Below are 16,965 nucleotides of genomic sequence, written 5' to 3'. Positions count from 1 at the left end.
ATCTAAATGCCTGATGTGCATGGACCACATAGTCTAACGTCGAGTTGTGTTTACAGGCATGAATAGAAAAAAATAAAAAGCTGAACACCTGTAAAAATAATAAAATGTAAGCAGGTGTGCCTGAGCCCTTCGCAGTGATTGGCATCTTCTTCTTCTTTGCCATCCTCTGTGTGAGGTCAGACAGTTAACAGGCCACACTTCAAGAGACCCCAGACTCTGAATATCTCACCAATGGCATCTCCCACATTGCTGTTCTGACGGGTTCTTTTTAATGTAATAAAAACCCAATTTCCCTATACAGCTTGTAATTACTAGTATATATGTACACAGGGAAGCCACATTTCATTTACAACATACGAGGGAGTTCAGGTCAAACTGGGACTTTTAATTTTACAGGTATAAAAAGGATGCTAATGTGGCAAGTGTGTCCTATTACTAATAGGCGGCGCACATGTCATGGGGCCAGTCCAGAGACCATTAATCAAGATGACCGACAACAGTGTTAGTGCAGTGGAAGCATTCAGACTCGCCACCACCAAACAAATTTCAAACAATTGCATCTGCAAGTGATGGCAAGTGTTTTCTGGGACAAATGTGACGTTATTCATTCACATTTTCTACCCCTTGGTGCCACTATCAACTGTTGTATTCTGAGTGATGTGCATACGTGTCTGCTGAAAAAGTTTGATCACTAAGGGCTAACGCACAAGCTAATGCTGCTCACCACACTACATGCATGTTACAGCAGCTCGGCTGGGAGATATTGCCACATCCCCCTTACAGCCCATGCCTCGCTCCGAGTGATTTCCACCTATTTGGACCCCTAAAAGCGTTTTTGTTTTCATTTATATAAACTCGAATGTCCCAGTTTGACTTGAACGCTCCTCGTAATAATATTCAGGCTCTGATTCTGCATAAATAGTCAAAAAAATAAAAATTCTTAGCATTCGCTTAGCAGTAGGAACAGTGACTACACTACTTCTCTATTCGTCGCTGCTAGAGGGGAATCGTAATTCTGAAATAAGAAATCTGAAACTCAACAAAAAAAAACACCTTCTGCTAAATATTTTCAAGTGATTGTAAATGCTCGTAAAAAATACATAAAATAACAAACATGTTATACTTGCCTCCTCTGTCTCTGCCTTCTCGGGGTCCCTCTTTGGTGCTTCTGGCCCCCCTCTTTCCTGTCGAGTGCTCCCAATGTCAGCAGCTTCCTATGGGGGCACTGGAGCCAAGTCTATTCAAACACAGAGCCCAGATACGGCCCCGCCCCCCTCTCCCTTGATTGGCTGGCTGACTTTGACAGCCGCTGGAGCCAATGGTGCTGCTGCTGTCTCTCAGCCAATCAGGAGTGTCCCGGACAGCTTAGACATTCGTGGACATCGCTGGAGAGAAATGGGGCTCAGGTAAGTAAGAAAGGGGGCCAAGGGGGGCCTTTTATCTTAATGCATAGAATGCATTAAGATAAAACATCTTCTGCCTTAAACTCCTTTTAAACTAAAAAAAACTAATAACACACTGACATGCAGGGTTTTTAATGACAGAAAAGACCCTGGTGGTCTCTTCAGTCATAAATGCTTTTCTGTGCCTGTTATCAGTATATATGTACACTGACCTTCACATGATCCAGTGCCCATGCACGGGAGTAACGTTATCACCCAAACATTCAAGTGGCAGAATGGAGCGAACCTGGAAAGAGACCAGGAGTAGATGGAAGCGCTCGCGCACTCACAGCACAGAGCTTGAGGATATTCTTGACAGGCAAGTCTGTCATAATGTGCTAACTAGCACAATATGATCGCATACTAGCACATCATGGCATAAACCTGCAGAGGGTTTGTTTTAGAGCAATACCTTTTTGCTAAGTTTTAACACCACTTTAAGATCTTGAAGTGTGTACTGAATTAAACGCTCTATAATTTCCCTTTTTTTAAGTGTAAATCAAGTCCACAATACTTACTCTCCTACAACAGTCTGACATCTCTCATGAGCATCAGTATCTTCTACATGGCTTCTTCCGGGTGCTTGTTGTGGCCGTCTTCATTGGCCAGTGCAGGATGGCCTCACTTCTCTGCATGCGTAGAACTTCAGTCATTCTGGCACACAAGATCTGTGTTGGAATGTTCTGCTTTAAGTTATTGTACATTTATTGGTTGAACTAGATGGGCTTGTGTCTTTTTGTATGGCTAACATAACTTAAGATAACTGTAAACATAACTTGGTAAAACATTTTAGTTTTTTTTTTTTTTTTTTTTTTAAAGTGAAATTTTTGTTTTCAGACTCTACATACTGCTTGTTGAACCATATGGCATTTTCATTTTTCAGATCTGGGGCGAATGTACAATCTTGTATCGCGAATACAGGATGGTCTGGGAGAGCTGAAAAAACTTTTAGAAACGCATATCCACAATCAAGGACTTGCTGCTATAGAAAAGTGTGGTGAAGCAGCACAGAATGTAAGTAATGTTTGTTAGACGACTAAGAATGGGGCTGAAACTTGTACACGTAGCTTAGACACCTCATCTGCAACTTGCTCAACAGCTACGTATCTTCATCTCCCGATTTGTGTTGACATTTTGGCAGGCTTACATTTATGCATTGTGGGAAAATTTGCATTACTGCAATACATGGCAGCATCTGATATAGTGTGCCATTTATTTTTATTGCCTCCCCAACGCACCTTGCCGGTACACCTCAACATGCATGCGTTTCAGCGCATTGCATTATGCAGGGGATGCTGTGCAATAACTAACAGTACATGCCTGGTTTTAAGTGTGTGGCAGCCCATTCAAAGGTAATGGGCTGATTTAATGCAACTCACGTTAATGTGCAAAATACTACATATTAACATGCATGTAGTAACACAGTAGTTATGAAGAAAGGCTAAAGGTAAATTAAAGTGGTTGTAAACCCTCTCAAATAGCTAGTGAAGTGAATAGCCTCAGGTGATACAGAGATTAAATGAATCCTCTTGCATATGCTTTACTTGTTTCTCTGCTGTTTTCTCTTCCCTACATCCCTTCAAAAGAGCACGATTGTGATAAAATCCTACTGTATCTATGAGGAGGGGGTGGAGAGCACAGTTACATCTCTTATACACTGTGTGAGAGCTGATTGGAGGAAAGGGACAGCCCCCCTCATAGGCCGAGGAATTAAGGAACATGCAGAAAACTGCTGGTGATAACAAAGGAATAAAGCACCAGAGAAAAAAAACACTTTGGGGGGAGACATGAAAACGCTACAGATATGAACTTTGTTCAGATTTCATGGGGTTTATAACTACTATAAAGAGTAGCTCCTGTCCCCCCAACCCCCTCCAAAAATAAGTCAGCAACTACAAATACTGTAATTTCTCATATAAGAACACTTACTTGCCCCTGGGTCCAGTGCTGTCCTCATCCAAGCCGATTCTTCATTTGGCTTCGAGGACAGGAGCCGGCATCTTCACTTGCGGCTTCACATCCAGCTTCAGACTGTGCATGCATCTGCTGCGCTGTGCTTTGTGAATGGTTCCACAGTCTTCGGGGACCTGTGATGTGTTTCAAAGGGCTACGGGGCAAGGAGGGGGCTGAACTTCCTTTCAGATCACAGCGATCTGACTAAGTGGGAGAGCAGGGATTCTCCATGGTAAGATGTGCAGATGCTTTTATTGCTTCTTCAGCTATGTTGTCGTAACCTGTGTCATATTTGCAATATTCAGTGGCTTCTTATATGAGCACCACTGATTCTTGCGAGACAGCCTGCATAGGTCGGGGCGAGACAAATGGGTTATTGTCAGTGAAATTCCTTCTTGACATTTAAAAACGCAACATAAGTTATAAATATTTAATAGTTAAACTTTGGCAACAGCAAAAAAAAAAAAAAAAAAAATACACTATATCTGTGTGTGTGTATGTATATGTATGTGTATATATATATATATATATATATATATATATATATATATATCTATATCATTTTCAAAAGTTTGCATACCTTTTGGAGAATTGGTAATATACATTTTATGTACCATTTCTTTTATTTCTTATGCAATTTGTATTCATTGCAACAAGTAAACAAATGAAATGACCCCTGTTCAAAAGTCTGCATTGCCTTAGATCTTAATACGTGCCCCTGACGTGCTGCGCACCCTGCCTCTGCCTACAAACCCCAGAATGCAGCGCAGGCTGGCAGTTACCGTCCCGCGCTGCATTCTGGGGCTTGTAGGCAGAGGCAGGGCGCGCAGCAGTCAGGGGACGTTTTCTTTACAGTGGAGGATGTCGGCAGCGGTGGCCGCCGATTGGCTGTTACCGGCCCGCTCTGCATTCTGGGGATTGTAGGCAGAGCGGGGCAGCAGCACGTCGGGGACGAATGGAGTCTTGTGGTGGTGGGCATTGATGAGAAAAAAAACACAAACAAAACACATTTGTAAATCTCTAAAAAGGAGATGAAAAAAGTATCGACTGAACAGTACAGAATCCTATCAGATACGTGGGCTGGTGGGCAGTGATGAGTGAATGACATTGGGCTGTACTGGTGGGCACTGGTTGGCACTGATGTGATGCACTGGTTGGCACTGATGTGATGCACTGGTTGGCACTAATGTGATGCACTGGTGATATGCGCTGGTGGGCAATGATGGGATGCACTGGTTGGCACTAATGTGATGCACTGGTGATATGCGCTGGTTGGCAATGATGTGATGCACTGGTTGGCACTAATGTGATGCACTGGTTGGCACTGTTTGGCACTAATGTGATGCACTGTTTGGCACTAATGTGATGCGCTGGTTGGCACTAATGGGATGCTCTGGTGGGATGCTCTGGTGGGCACTGGTGGGATGCGCTGGTGGGCACTGGTGGGATGCACTGGTGGGATGCGCTGGTGGGCACTAATGAGGTGGCACCGATGGGCTGCACTGATGTGGCACTGACAGGCTGCACCCCACCTCTCCACCCTAAACAATTATTTCCTCCCCACCTCTCCACCCTAGGTTTTTTGAGATGAGGGGGAAAACAAATCGGCCTAAAAAATCGGCAACACATATCGGCCATCGGCCGCCCCGATTTTCAAATATCGGCATCGGCCAGAGAAAAACCCATATCGGTCGACCTCTACTTATGGTCATTGTTGTACTGGAAAGTCCATAAGCATCCTATGTGCAGTTTTCGTGCAGTAAATTACAAATTGTCTGCTGTATTTTCTGATAAGGTGCTGCATTTATCTTGCCATCAATTTTCACAAGATTCCATATGCCTTAGAGCTCACACACCCCCCAAAACATTAGTGAGCCACCACCATGCTTCACAGTGGGGATTGTGTTCTAGATGTTGTAGGTCTTGTTGACCCCTCTCCAAACATAATGCTTTTGGTTGTGACAATAAACCTCTCTTTTGGTCCCTTCACTTCAGATTGGTGTGCCAGAAGCTAAGAGGCATGTCAGGGTGTTGTCGGGCATATTGTAATCAGGCTTTTTTGCGGCATTATTTCTTATCTCCATTAAGGCTTATTTCTGGCAACTCGACCATGTAGCTAATTTTTGTTCAAGTGTCATCGTATTGTGCTCCTTGAAACACCCACACTGTCTTTTTCCAGCAGCCTGTTGCCTGTGGGTTTCTCTTTGCATCTCAAACAATTCTGGCAGTTGTGGCTGCAATCTTTCTTTGTCTCCCTGACCTTGGCATCAAGAGATCCTCAAATCTTCCACTTCCTAATTAGTGATTGAACAGTACAGACAGGCATATTCAAGGCTTTGAATATCTACCTATAGCCTTTTCCATCTTTATAAAGTTCTATTACCTTGGAAGGAGACAAGTGAGCTAGAGAGCAGGAGTGGAGAGGAAGGTTTGGGTGATATTTGGAGATTAGATTGGTGATGTAGCTCAGGGCAGATTTGTGAATGGCTTTGTATGTTAGTGTTTTGAATTGTATTTGTTGGGCAATGGGAAGGCAGTGGAGGGATTGGCGGACGCTGAATGGCTGGTAAGGTGGATGAGTCTGGCAGCTGCATTCATGATAGACTGAAGAGGGGATAGCTTGTGGAGAGGTAGGCCAATGAGGAGGGAGTTAACATAGTCAAGGCGAGAGAGAAGACAGGCAGTGAATAAGTTGCTTATTGACGGTAAGAAAGAGGCATATTTTGGAGATGTTTCAGAAGTGAAGTCTGGACGATTTGTATAGTGATTGGATTTGGGGCTGAAAGGACAGGTCAGAGTCTAGGACATGGGTGCTCAACCTGTGGCTCTCCAGCTGTTGCGGAACTACAATTCCCATGAGGCATTGCAAGCTGCTGACAGGTACAAGCATGTCTCCCAAAGGCTGAGGCATTATGGGAATTGTAGTTTTGCAACAGCTGGAGAGCCACAGGTTGAGCACCCATGGTCTAGGATTACACCTAGTACTTTGGCATGAGGGGAGGGACTGATGGTTGCATTATTGATCATGATGGAGAAGTCGGGGGCAAGGAACGGACTGGAGGAAAATAAATATGAGCTCTGTTACTGAAAGATTGAGTTTAAGGAAGTGGTGTGACATCCATGTAGAGAGAGATGTGTGTGTGTGTGTGTGTGTGTGTGTGTGTGTGTGTGTGTGTGTGTGTGTGTGTGTGTGTATGTGTTATATATATATATATAACACATATTATAAAACAATATATATTAAGCAGCGCTCCTAAATAAAATGAATTAAATGATATGTAATATAAAAAAAGTCCAAAATATTCAGAAAGAAATCCCAAAGATAGTCTGTGATTAAAGCAAAGAAAGTAGTTCCTGCAGATCAAAGCCAGTCCTATCCTTCTGTTACCAACACCACCACTCGTGAGATAGGCAGGGGAAAAATCTTACTAGACAACGTTGGAATATGAGCGTTGTATAATCACAGCAATAGGTATCTAAAATTCTTGGAGTCCAATCCTCTCAAGCCAAAGCTCACATATAAGGGAAAAGATGAACAATGGCACATAGCATAATTCAGTTTGATTTTTTAATGTTAAAATACCAAAAGATTGGAAATGCACTTACAATCTTTACATTTAAAACAGGCAATACATCACATTAGTGGCTCATCATGGGCTATCAGGACAGTGTCCACCACTTCCCACAGTTTGTAAACCCCAACACACGCATACGCCAGTGCCGATTGGCGTGATGACGTCACTTGATCGACAGTCGCTCTATCCAACCCAGACGCGTTTCGTCATTTGCTTGACATCATCTGTGGGCGTGGATATAAGACTGCACAAATCTTATTTATATACTGCTCCTCTTACGGCTGATTGGTCTAATACAAGGTGGATTTGACTTGACACCCGCCCTGCGATAGCTTGTCACTAGTTGGCCTATAGCCTAGGTAACGGTATAAGCGATCGTTGTCAACCCCCTATCGGAACCTGGAAACACTGCTTTTCTACCCATTTAAAGTAGGGCTAATCATGTGGGATAAAACAAATGACTCATTAATACGCACACATTTTGCAAAATCATTAAAGTGCTGAGTAAAGGTAAATGGATATAATACAAGCTAAAAGCCCTACGTCTATAAAATATGTGTGTGTGTGTGTGTGTGTGTGTGTGTGTGTGTGTGTGTGTGTGTGTGTGTGTATATATGTATATATGTATGTATGTGTGTATGTGTGTATATATATGTATGTATGTGTGTGTATATATATATATATATATATATATATATATATATATATATAATATATATATATATATATATATATATATATATGTATGTATGTATGTATGTATGTATGTATGTATGTATGTATGTATGTATGTATGTATGTATATATATATATATATATATATATATATATATATATATATATATATATATATATATATATGTATGTATGTATGTATGTATGTATATATATATATATATATGTGTGTATGTATGTGTGTATATATATATGTATGTATGTGTGTATATATATATATATATATATATATATATATATATATATATATATATATATATATATATACATATATATATATACACACACACACTACAAAACAAACCCCTTATACATCATAACTAAATATGGACTATATAAATCTATACGATGGCTAATAAATATAATAGACCTATACCTACAAAAGATCATTATTAAAAAAAAAATTATATATATATATATTAATTATATATATTGTGTGTGTGTGTGTGTGTGTGTATATGTATGTATTATTTTATTACATAAACTGTTGATGTTTTCCCAGGATCCAAAAATGTATGTACAGACAGTCTTGGATGTCCACAAGAAATATAATGCACTAGTTATGTCAGCGTTCAACAATGATGCAGGGTTTGTGGCTGCTTTGGACAAGGTATGTATTTTTATATATTGTTTTCTCATCGCTGTTTTACCCACTAATTCAGAACAATTTCCACATAAGTCTGCTCTTCACTACAGGCTTGTGGTCGATTTATAAATAACAACGCAGTGACGAAAATGGCCCAGTCTTCCAGCAAATCCCCAGAGCTACTTGCCCGCTATTGTGACTCTCTACTAAAGAAGAGGTTGGCATCTTTTAGCCTTATAAAAAACAATTTACACTCTCGTCCTTCCTCTATCTGTGAGTCTGCACATTTTCTTCTTGGCATTGTATGTACTTTTATATGTTCATACTCTATTCTGTTTGTTTAATCATAGCTCCAAGAATCCAGAAGAGGCAGAATTGGAAGACACACTTAATCAAGTTGTAAGAATCAACATTTTATCATTGCTCTATACTGAAAAAAAAAATCTATTACAAGTTTTTAAAGTACAATTTAAAAACCTTGTGTAGTCATATTGCTTTTAATTAAATCGCATCACTTGTGCAGATTGAATTAACTTTCTTTCTGAATGTTTGTTTTAAACTTGCTCCTTCCTATTCCTATTGTCCTTTATTATACTGATATGTACTAGTGCAAAGACCAGCTATTACTCCTTTTGGGTGCCTATTTTATGTGTTTTGGCTTTTTTTCTTTGTGTTTTTTCTTTGTGTTTTCTTTGTGTTTTTCTTTGTGTTTTCTTTGTTTTGCCCTTTTTATTGATAAAGAGAAAAGGATTGTTATGAACTCTGAAAATTTCCTTTTGTAGATGGTGGTATTTAAATACATAGAAGATAAGGATGTATTCCAGAAATTCTATGCAAAAATGCTTGCAAAACGTTTAGTGCACCAAAACAGCGCCAGCGATGATGCAGAAGCGAGTATGATATCCAAACTTAAGGTAATTTGAGAGTTTATATATGTATAGCTAGTTGGTAACCTAGTTGGGAAGACTCCCTTTTTTATTTAACTCATCTCTTGGGTATAATAGCAGTAAAAATGTTTTGCGGTGCTGTGTAGGTCCCGTAGAGGTAAATTGATGATCTTTCTGGTCCTTTTCATCTTTACTGTATAGTGGGACTTTTAAAAAAAATTTGGCTGCATTTTTAAACCTATAATTATAAAAGCTCAACATACATTTTTAGTATGTTTGCCCCTTGGAAAGATCCGTATTTTTTTTATCCTCCTATATATTTTAATGTTCCTTCTCTGTTTTGCATGCTGTACACAAATGTAATTGGTTACCTTGAAGCAATACAGAATATCTTATTAAAGACCCTGATAATAAGCCCACTTAATTTCTTCGCTTTATCTGTTCTCCCCAACTCCTTTTTTTAACTGCAATACGACATCTAAGTGTAAAATACAACTTGCTCGGAGAACATTAAATAATCTTGAGTGAAGGGAGCTGCGGTGACTCAACGCGATTGGCACTGCGCTGACAAGCCATTCACCTCTGCAGCTAGGGGTTCGGATCCCGGTCTCAGCTACATGTGAATTTGAGTTTGGTGGTCTCAGCCCGGCTCCTGGTGGGTGTGCTATGCGAGGTAAGCCTGCTTAGTACGCCCACCCTCCTCCCACAAAAAAAAAAACACACTTGCACGCACTCGAAATTGGGTTAACATGCACGCACTTTGACCACGCGGTCTCTAAAAAAAGAGAGGCAAAAGGACTAACGGGGCTGGTTGAGCGGGCTAGATCCTCTCACTGGAGAGTGCAAAAATCCTGGTACAGCTCTGCATAAAAACCAATCGACTTCTGGGTTTTTATTGTCAAAGCTCAATTGAACAAGCTGAAGTTAGAAGCTGTTTGGCTACCATGCACAGCTGCATCAGAATCTGAATGCTCCCGTTTTAGTTAGGCCCCTTTCACACTGGGGCGGGAGGCGCAGTGGCGGTATAGCTCCGCTAAAAATAGCGGCGCTATACCGTCGGAATTGCCCTCGGGCTTTCACATTGAGAAGGCTGGGCAGGAGTTTTTCAGGCGGTATTTAGGCGCTATTTTTAGCGCTGTACCGCCTGAAAAACTCCTCAGTGTGAAAGGGGTCCTAATCTCCCCCTAGTGTCAAGTTGACTGCTGAGCTAAACTTTGGTCTGGGCATCTAATCTTCAAAATAATGTTGGTCATAAAAGTAGTATAGCCTGCTGAACCCATAATATTTACAGTGTTGCACTGGCTTTATTGGCATATCCTACTTTGAAGGAACCGTGCAGCTACTGAGATGGGACATGTCAACTAAGGACCTGCGCAAGAGAGAGCTGCTTTGCTCTTTTACTGACTAATCCAGCTTGGTATTTTGCTCTAAAGAAAAGTTCCTGCTTGTAAAAGCCATACTTTATGGGCAGGGTTCAGCAAGCTTTGAAGAAACGAATTTACATGAATGAAATGCATTTGCTTTTTTATACTGCTTAACTGAATCATTATTATTAAAATATGTAACACCTCCACTGTTTTGGTATTTGAGGTCAGGGTGGAGAGCTAATTGTACTGCTTTATCACTCGTATCTTTACAGCAAGCCTGTGGTTTTGAATATACCTCAAAGCTGCAAAGGATGTTCCAAGACATTGGTGTCAGCAAAGACTTAAATGAACAGTTTAAAAAGCACCTGACAAATTCAGAACCTCTTGACTGTGAGTACCTTATACTAAGACATTTATGGCTGGAGTATTTAATTAAAACGCAGTCTTTCTCTTGGGACCCTTTCACGCTGAACACATTTGAATGCACTTTGAACTGCAATCCAACTGCATAGACAGCCCAAAATCAAGGTAATCCTATGGACATAGTTCACATCATTGCAAAGCAGTTAAAAAAAAAAAAAGTAGAGTATGCTGCATTTTTCTGCATCGAAAATGCAAGAAATTAGCTACAAATGCACTGCATCGCTCCCCTTTAAGCTATGAAAGCCAAGCCCAAAAATGTATAGCAAATGCAGTACTAAATGCAGCGCAAAATGCATTCAAGCGTGCTTCAAATGCATGTACACATGCAGTCAAAAACGTGCCGTTATGTGCAGGTTTTTGTGTGAATGGGCCCTTAGACTTGATATTTGTGACCCCCCCCCCACCTTAAAGTCTGACTCCAGGCAACTATTTTAGCCTTGAATAAAGTGGGTAAGGGCTCTAAAACTATCGGGTATTCCTATCTTTTACTGTTAGTGAGGGGAAAAAAGTATTTGAACCCTTGCAGATTTTGTACGTTTGCCCACTGACAAATGATCAGTCTATAATTTTAATGGTAGGTTTAGTTTACCAGTGAGAGACAGAATAACAAAAAGGGAATGCTCCTCATCTCAAGTTTGTTACCTGTATAAAGGACACCTGTCCAGAAGCAATCAATCAGATTCCAATCCTTCCACCATGGCCAAGACCAAAGAGCTGTCCAAGGATGTCGGGGACAAGATTGTAGACCTACACAAGGCTGGAATGGGCTACAAGACCATCGCCAAGCAGCTTCGTGAGAGGGTGACAACAGTTGGTGCGATTTATTCGCAAATGGAAGAAATAAAAAATATCTCGGTCTGGAGCTCCATACAAGATCCCACCTTGTGGAGTTTCAATGATCATGTGAACCATGAGAAATCAGCCCAGAACTACACTTGAGAATCTTTTTAATGATCTCAAGGCATAGTCTCCAAGAAAACAATTGGTAACGCACTACGCCTTGAGCGACTGAAATCCTGCAGCACCCACAAGGCCCCCCTCAAGAAAGCACATGTACAGGCTCATCTGTAGTTTGCTAATGAACATCTGAATGATTCAGAGGAGAAGTGGGTGAAAGTATTGTGGTTAGATGAGACCAAAATCAAGCTCTTTGGCATCAACTCAACATGTTTTGGGGAGGAGGAATGCTGCCTATAACCCCAAGAACACCATACTCACCGTCAAACATGGAGGTAGAAACATTATGCTTTGGGGGGTGTTTTTCTTGCTTTGGGGACAGGACAACTTCACTGCATCAAAAGGGACGATGGACGGGGCCGTGTACTGTCAAATTTTGGGTGAGAACTTCCTTCCCTCTGCCAGGGCATCGAAAATGGGTCGTGGATGGGTTTTCCAGCATGACAATGGAGTAGCTCAAAAAGAAGCACATTAAGGTCCTGGAGTGACAACTACGGACCACCAAGGCTCTGATGAAAGGGGCTCGCCTCTGAAACGCGTCAGCCATATCGCCGGTCTGATACCATCTGATCCGTGCTGTCGTTGTGTTCGTTTGGCGATGCTGTGTACCAGTTGTATTGGTTGTTGAGCGCTGTGTGAGTATGACCATTGTTTTAATTCATACATTAAAATCCTTTTTAAACGGTAATACACTAGGTCGGTGCGCCCTCCTTTTTTCTTTTCCTGGAGTGGCCTAGCCAGTCTCCAGACCATAATCCCATAGAAAATATGTGGAGGGAGGTGCAAAGACATTGGGACAAAATCCCTCCTGAGATTTGTGCAAACCTGGTGGTTAACTACAAGAAACGTCTGACCTCTGTGATTGCCAACAAGGGTTTTGCCACCAAGTACTAAGTCGTGTTATGCGAAGTGGTCTAATACTTATTTCCCTCATTTAAAATGCAATTCAATTTATAGTTTTTTTAAATGCGTTTTTCTGGAAAGTTTTGTTCTATCTCTCACTGTTATAATAAAGCTACCATTAAAATTATAGACATTTTTTTTTATCAGTGTGCAAATGTACAAAATCAGCAGGGAGTCAAATCCTATTTTTCCCTCACTGTATAGGGGGAGTGGAAATCTCCCTAGAGTAATGGGAAGTCCCATCCTTGACGGTTGTCGGTGGGATAAAAGTGCCCATTAGTAGGTACCTGCTCTACTCCTGTTTTGGTGACAATTAAAATGTTTGCATTTCCCCTTGACAGTAGTTACCAGGACAAACGGTAAAGGTGGATACAGACAGCCATAAAAGCTTCAAAGGTTCCAACTCTAGCCTATAAAAAAAAAGCTCTTGGAGAGTTCCAGTTTTGGAAGCAAATATGTAGTTTATATGGCTGATCTGGGTGCTTGGTATCACTCCGTGGATGGGTGACTTGCTTTTCTTATCCTGGTCACAGTAATTTCTACTATAGTAGCCAGTTATAGAAAGTTTCCTAAATGCTGGTTGAAGAAGGGCACTGCTAGCTTGATCCCATAAATATACTGTAAAATCCCAATGCAGTTTCAGAAGAATAGTGGTTCTGGTCCAGGTGTGGAAAAAAAATCACACCTAAGCCATGTGGGTGACCACTACCACATTCCTCCTGCTTAGTCATAGGTCAGCGGTAGTGTGTTTTTTTTTTTTAAGAAACAATATGCATCCCACTTCTAGCAGAGAGATCAGAGATCCTCTTTCGTTTTGAATAATTGCATTTTCATATGTTATATAATGCTGGCTGTGTGTCCATTTTTTTTATAACAGTGTCCACCTTCATACCATAACAGTGGCTTCTGAGGCATATGATGTTGATTTTTCTCAGTAAAATTCTTGGGGACGCAACCCCATATTTTATACCTTAATAAAATGGTAAGCTATTGCTTACTATTTCTAAAAGACACCACAGAATTGTCATGAAAATGGCCGTGGGACTTTTATTGGTTTACCATAAATGACAAATTTCTCCATGTATATCATTTTAAAGAGGCAGTATCCTTAATTCACCAATTTAACTAAGCACACAAAATTATCAATAGGCTTTAATGAAAACCAGAGAATAAGAGGGGGCGGGGGCAGACCCAAGAAGGTTGTCACAAAGTTTTGTGCCAACCTTTCCCATGGGACTGTAGGCCGCGATCCCATATCTCATACCCTAATAAAATAGTAAGCAATAAAAGACATAACACAGAATTGGCATGAAAATGGCTGCGGCACTTTTATTGGTTTACCATAAATAACAATTTTATCTCGTATCACCAAAATTCCTAATGTATTAAATTATAACAAATAACATTAACTTTTTTGCTCAGTTATTAGATTTGAGCATATTTCACTGAATTTACCAAAATGTCCCCACCAGCCGGGTTTTTGAAAGAAAAACCCCAACCTAACAAATACCCGCGGCCATGTCAGTACAACTCTGTAGGCCTAAATTAAAAATGTCTAAGCCTACATCAGAAAGATGAATTCCATCTTGACGATATAGGCCCTGAAGCCCTTTTTCTAACTCAATGTGTCTGTAGAAGAAACCATTCAGAGGGTAAGTATTTTTCCATTGCTCTGTTTATTCTTTTTCTAATTTTTTCCATAGCCCTGCGTTGTGGGGAAAACAACCAGGATAACCTAGAAACAATCTCAGAAAAAATCACTGTCGTATTGGGAGAAGACAACTTAAATCTATGCAAGTCGGGTCTTATCATAAATAATAAATCCTAATGTTCTGATCCTATCAAAATCATTTGCCCCTAAATGGATAGATAAAATGGATGGAGGGGGCCAATATTGGTACAATCTGGCTAACCTATTATAAAGTTGACACCACTTTAATCCTCTTGTACCCTTCCATAGAACCTTGAAATACTCTGAAGGCTTGGTTAATTTTTAAAATAAATCCTTTGAGACCCTCCTTTTTTTTTTTTGCCCAAAATATATGTTCCACACAGTGCATGTAATACCTAAAGAAAATTAGAGAAACAAGTCAGGGCGGATATACACTTTTAAGCTATTGGACTCCCACCTTATTTTTATCAATAAGTTTTATCTAGAAGTTTTCAATATACGTATACATGTAGGACCATTCACGTAAGCAACAACTAGTGGAGTGGTCATTAACATATTTGACAATCTCCAAAGCTTTATCTGACCAGTTATGTGTCCTCTCACGAGGTAGCGAATAGTTCGTACTGAGCCTTAGCTACATAAACCGGTTAAGTGCAAGGTACGAGATAAACATTTCAGTGCAACATTGTACTAGTGAACGATCTCGAATCACCCGTGGGCTCACGGGAAGAGATAAGAAGAAGAGGAGAAGAAAGGAAACAGCAAAAAGAAGGGGGGGGGGGGAATTGGATGGGAAATCACCAGTGTGGTTTAGCTACCTGATCAGGATACCTCCTCCCGGCGGTGCCAAAGCTCCCAAACCTCGTTGTGGGCCTCCAGTCTGTCTAGCATTCTGGCCGTCACCCTCTCCATTCATTCCACATCCTTTATCCTGGCATATAGGGCCTCAGGGGGGGGAGGGGCGGAGCGCTTCCAGTGTAAAGCCACCAGACATCGCGCTGCTGTGAGGATATGTCTGGCCAGTTTCTTGTAGGGTGCTGGGATGTTCGGTGGGGGTAATCCTAATAAATAAACTTTCGGGGTCAGGGGGAGTGTCCTGTCTAGAAGTCGGTCCAATAATTGCTGGACCGAGTTCCAGACGAGGACGATCAATGGGCAACTCCAGTAAACATGGATAAGCGTTCCCCTGTCCCGCTGACGGTGCCAGCAGCGGTCCGAGGTGGTTGGGTAAATGGTGTGGAGAACATCAGGTGTCATGTACCAGAAGTAGAGGATTTTATATATGTTCTCCTTGTATAAAGTACAGATCAAACTTTTTGCCGCTTGAGACCAGATCACCCGCCAGTGCTCTCCGGAGATCTCCTCGCCTAGGGCCTTTTCCCACCTAAGCATATATGCGTGTTTGCCCACAGTATCTACGGGCCGAGAGTTCAATATTTTATATATGTTAGAGGTCAAGCCCCTCTCTGCTGTGCCTGCCAATATCAGCCTTTCAAAAGCTGTTGGGGGGGGGGGGGACTGCAGGTTTGGAGCGATTGTCAGAGCATAGTGGCGTATCTGGAGATATCCATAGAACTCCTGGCGCGGCAAATCATACTTGGCCTGTATGTCCACAAATGTGCGCATTTTGCGAGTCAGGGGATCCACTAGGTTCCCAAAGTGGAAAAGGTTCCTCGTTGTCCATGGAGCGGACATTCTGTGGGTGAGGCTATCCGGGATTTTGGGGTTGCTGGCGAAAGAGGTCAGGAGGGAGCTGTCGGAGGTTAGCTTATGCTGGCGTATCAATTTGCGCCACGTGCGTCTGAGCTGGGTCATAGGACCCAACATGCGACCGGGATCAACCTCCACATCCGCACTCCATAATAAGTTGTTTTGGTGTACCGGGGCCAGCCACAGCTTTTCTATTTGTGTCCATTTATTGTATGAACGTAACGTGAACCAGGAGGCTACTGCCTTCAACTGGGTCGCTTGGTAGTACTTAACTAGATCAGGGTATACCAGACCCCCCTCTGATCTTGCCGCCAGCAACACAGACCGGGGGATTCTATGACGCTTGTAATTCCATGTATACTGGAGCAGGTCAGTCTGAAGTTTTCTCAAATGGGCGTAGGGCACTGGAATGGGCAGGGTTTGAAACAGGTAGAGTATTTTTGGGAGAATCGCCATCTTTACTGCTGCTACTCTCCCCAATAGGGAGATGTGGTGCTTTCTCCATTGTTGTAGAAGGGTCCTAATGTTGCGGAAAAAGGGGGGGGGGAGGAGTTCTGCTGATAAAGGGTGGTGTAGATGGGGGTGATGTGGATCCCCAGATACTTCAGTGAGGAGGTTTTCCAGCTATTGGGGAAATTGGATCGTAGGTGGGCCACCTCCCCGTCGGGGATGTTAATCGGGAGCGCTTCTGATTTGGACGCATTTATTTTGTAGCCTGGGAGCGCTCCGAAGCGATCGAGCTCCGCGTGCAGGTT

At 41.7% G+C, this 16,965-nt stretch overlaps 1 protein-coding gene across 3 annotated transcripts in view; it reads left to right on the top strand.

Annotated features, from left to right (window-relative positions):
* Window positions 1–16,965, top strand: part of CUL1 (cullin 1) — a 145,562-nt gene that overhangs the window by 94,447 nt on the left and 34,150 nt on the right. For all 3 annotated transcript variants that reach the window (XM_040353154.1, XM_040353155.1, XM_040353153.1), the window contains exons 9-14: window positions 2,326–2,456; window positions 8,208–8,315; window positions 8,402–8,508; window positions 8,642–8,690; window positions 9,074–9,205; window positions 10,818–10,935. In XM_040353154.1, the coding sequence (XP_040209088.1) occupies window positions 2,326–2,456; window positions 8,208–8,315; window positions 8,402–8,508; window positions 8,642–8,690; window positions 9,074–9,205; window positions 10,818–10,935 (645 nt within the window). The remainder of the gene's footprint in view (window positions 1–2,325; window positions 2,457–8,207; window positions 8,316–8,401; window positions 8,509–8,641; window positions 8,691–9,073; window positions 9,206–10,817; window positions 10,936–16,965) is intronic.

This window comes from Rana temporaria, chromosome 5, assembly GCF_905171775.1.
Source record: "Rana temporaria chromosome 5, aRanTem1.1, whole genome shotgun sequence".
Classification (NCBI taxonomy): domain Eukaryota; kingdom Metazoa; phylum Chordata; class Amphibia; order Anura; family Ranidae; genus Rana; species Rana temporaria.
The sequence above is the reverse complement of the archived record's forward strand: the minus strand, read 5'-3'. Positions and strand labels throughout refer to the sequence as shown.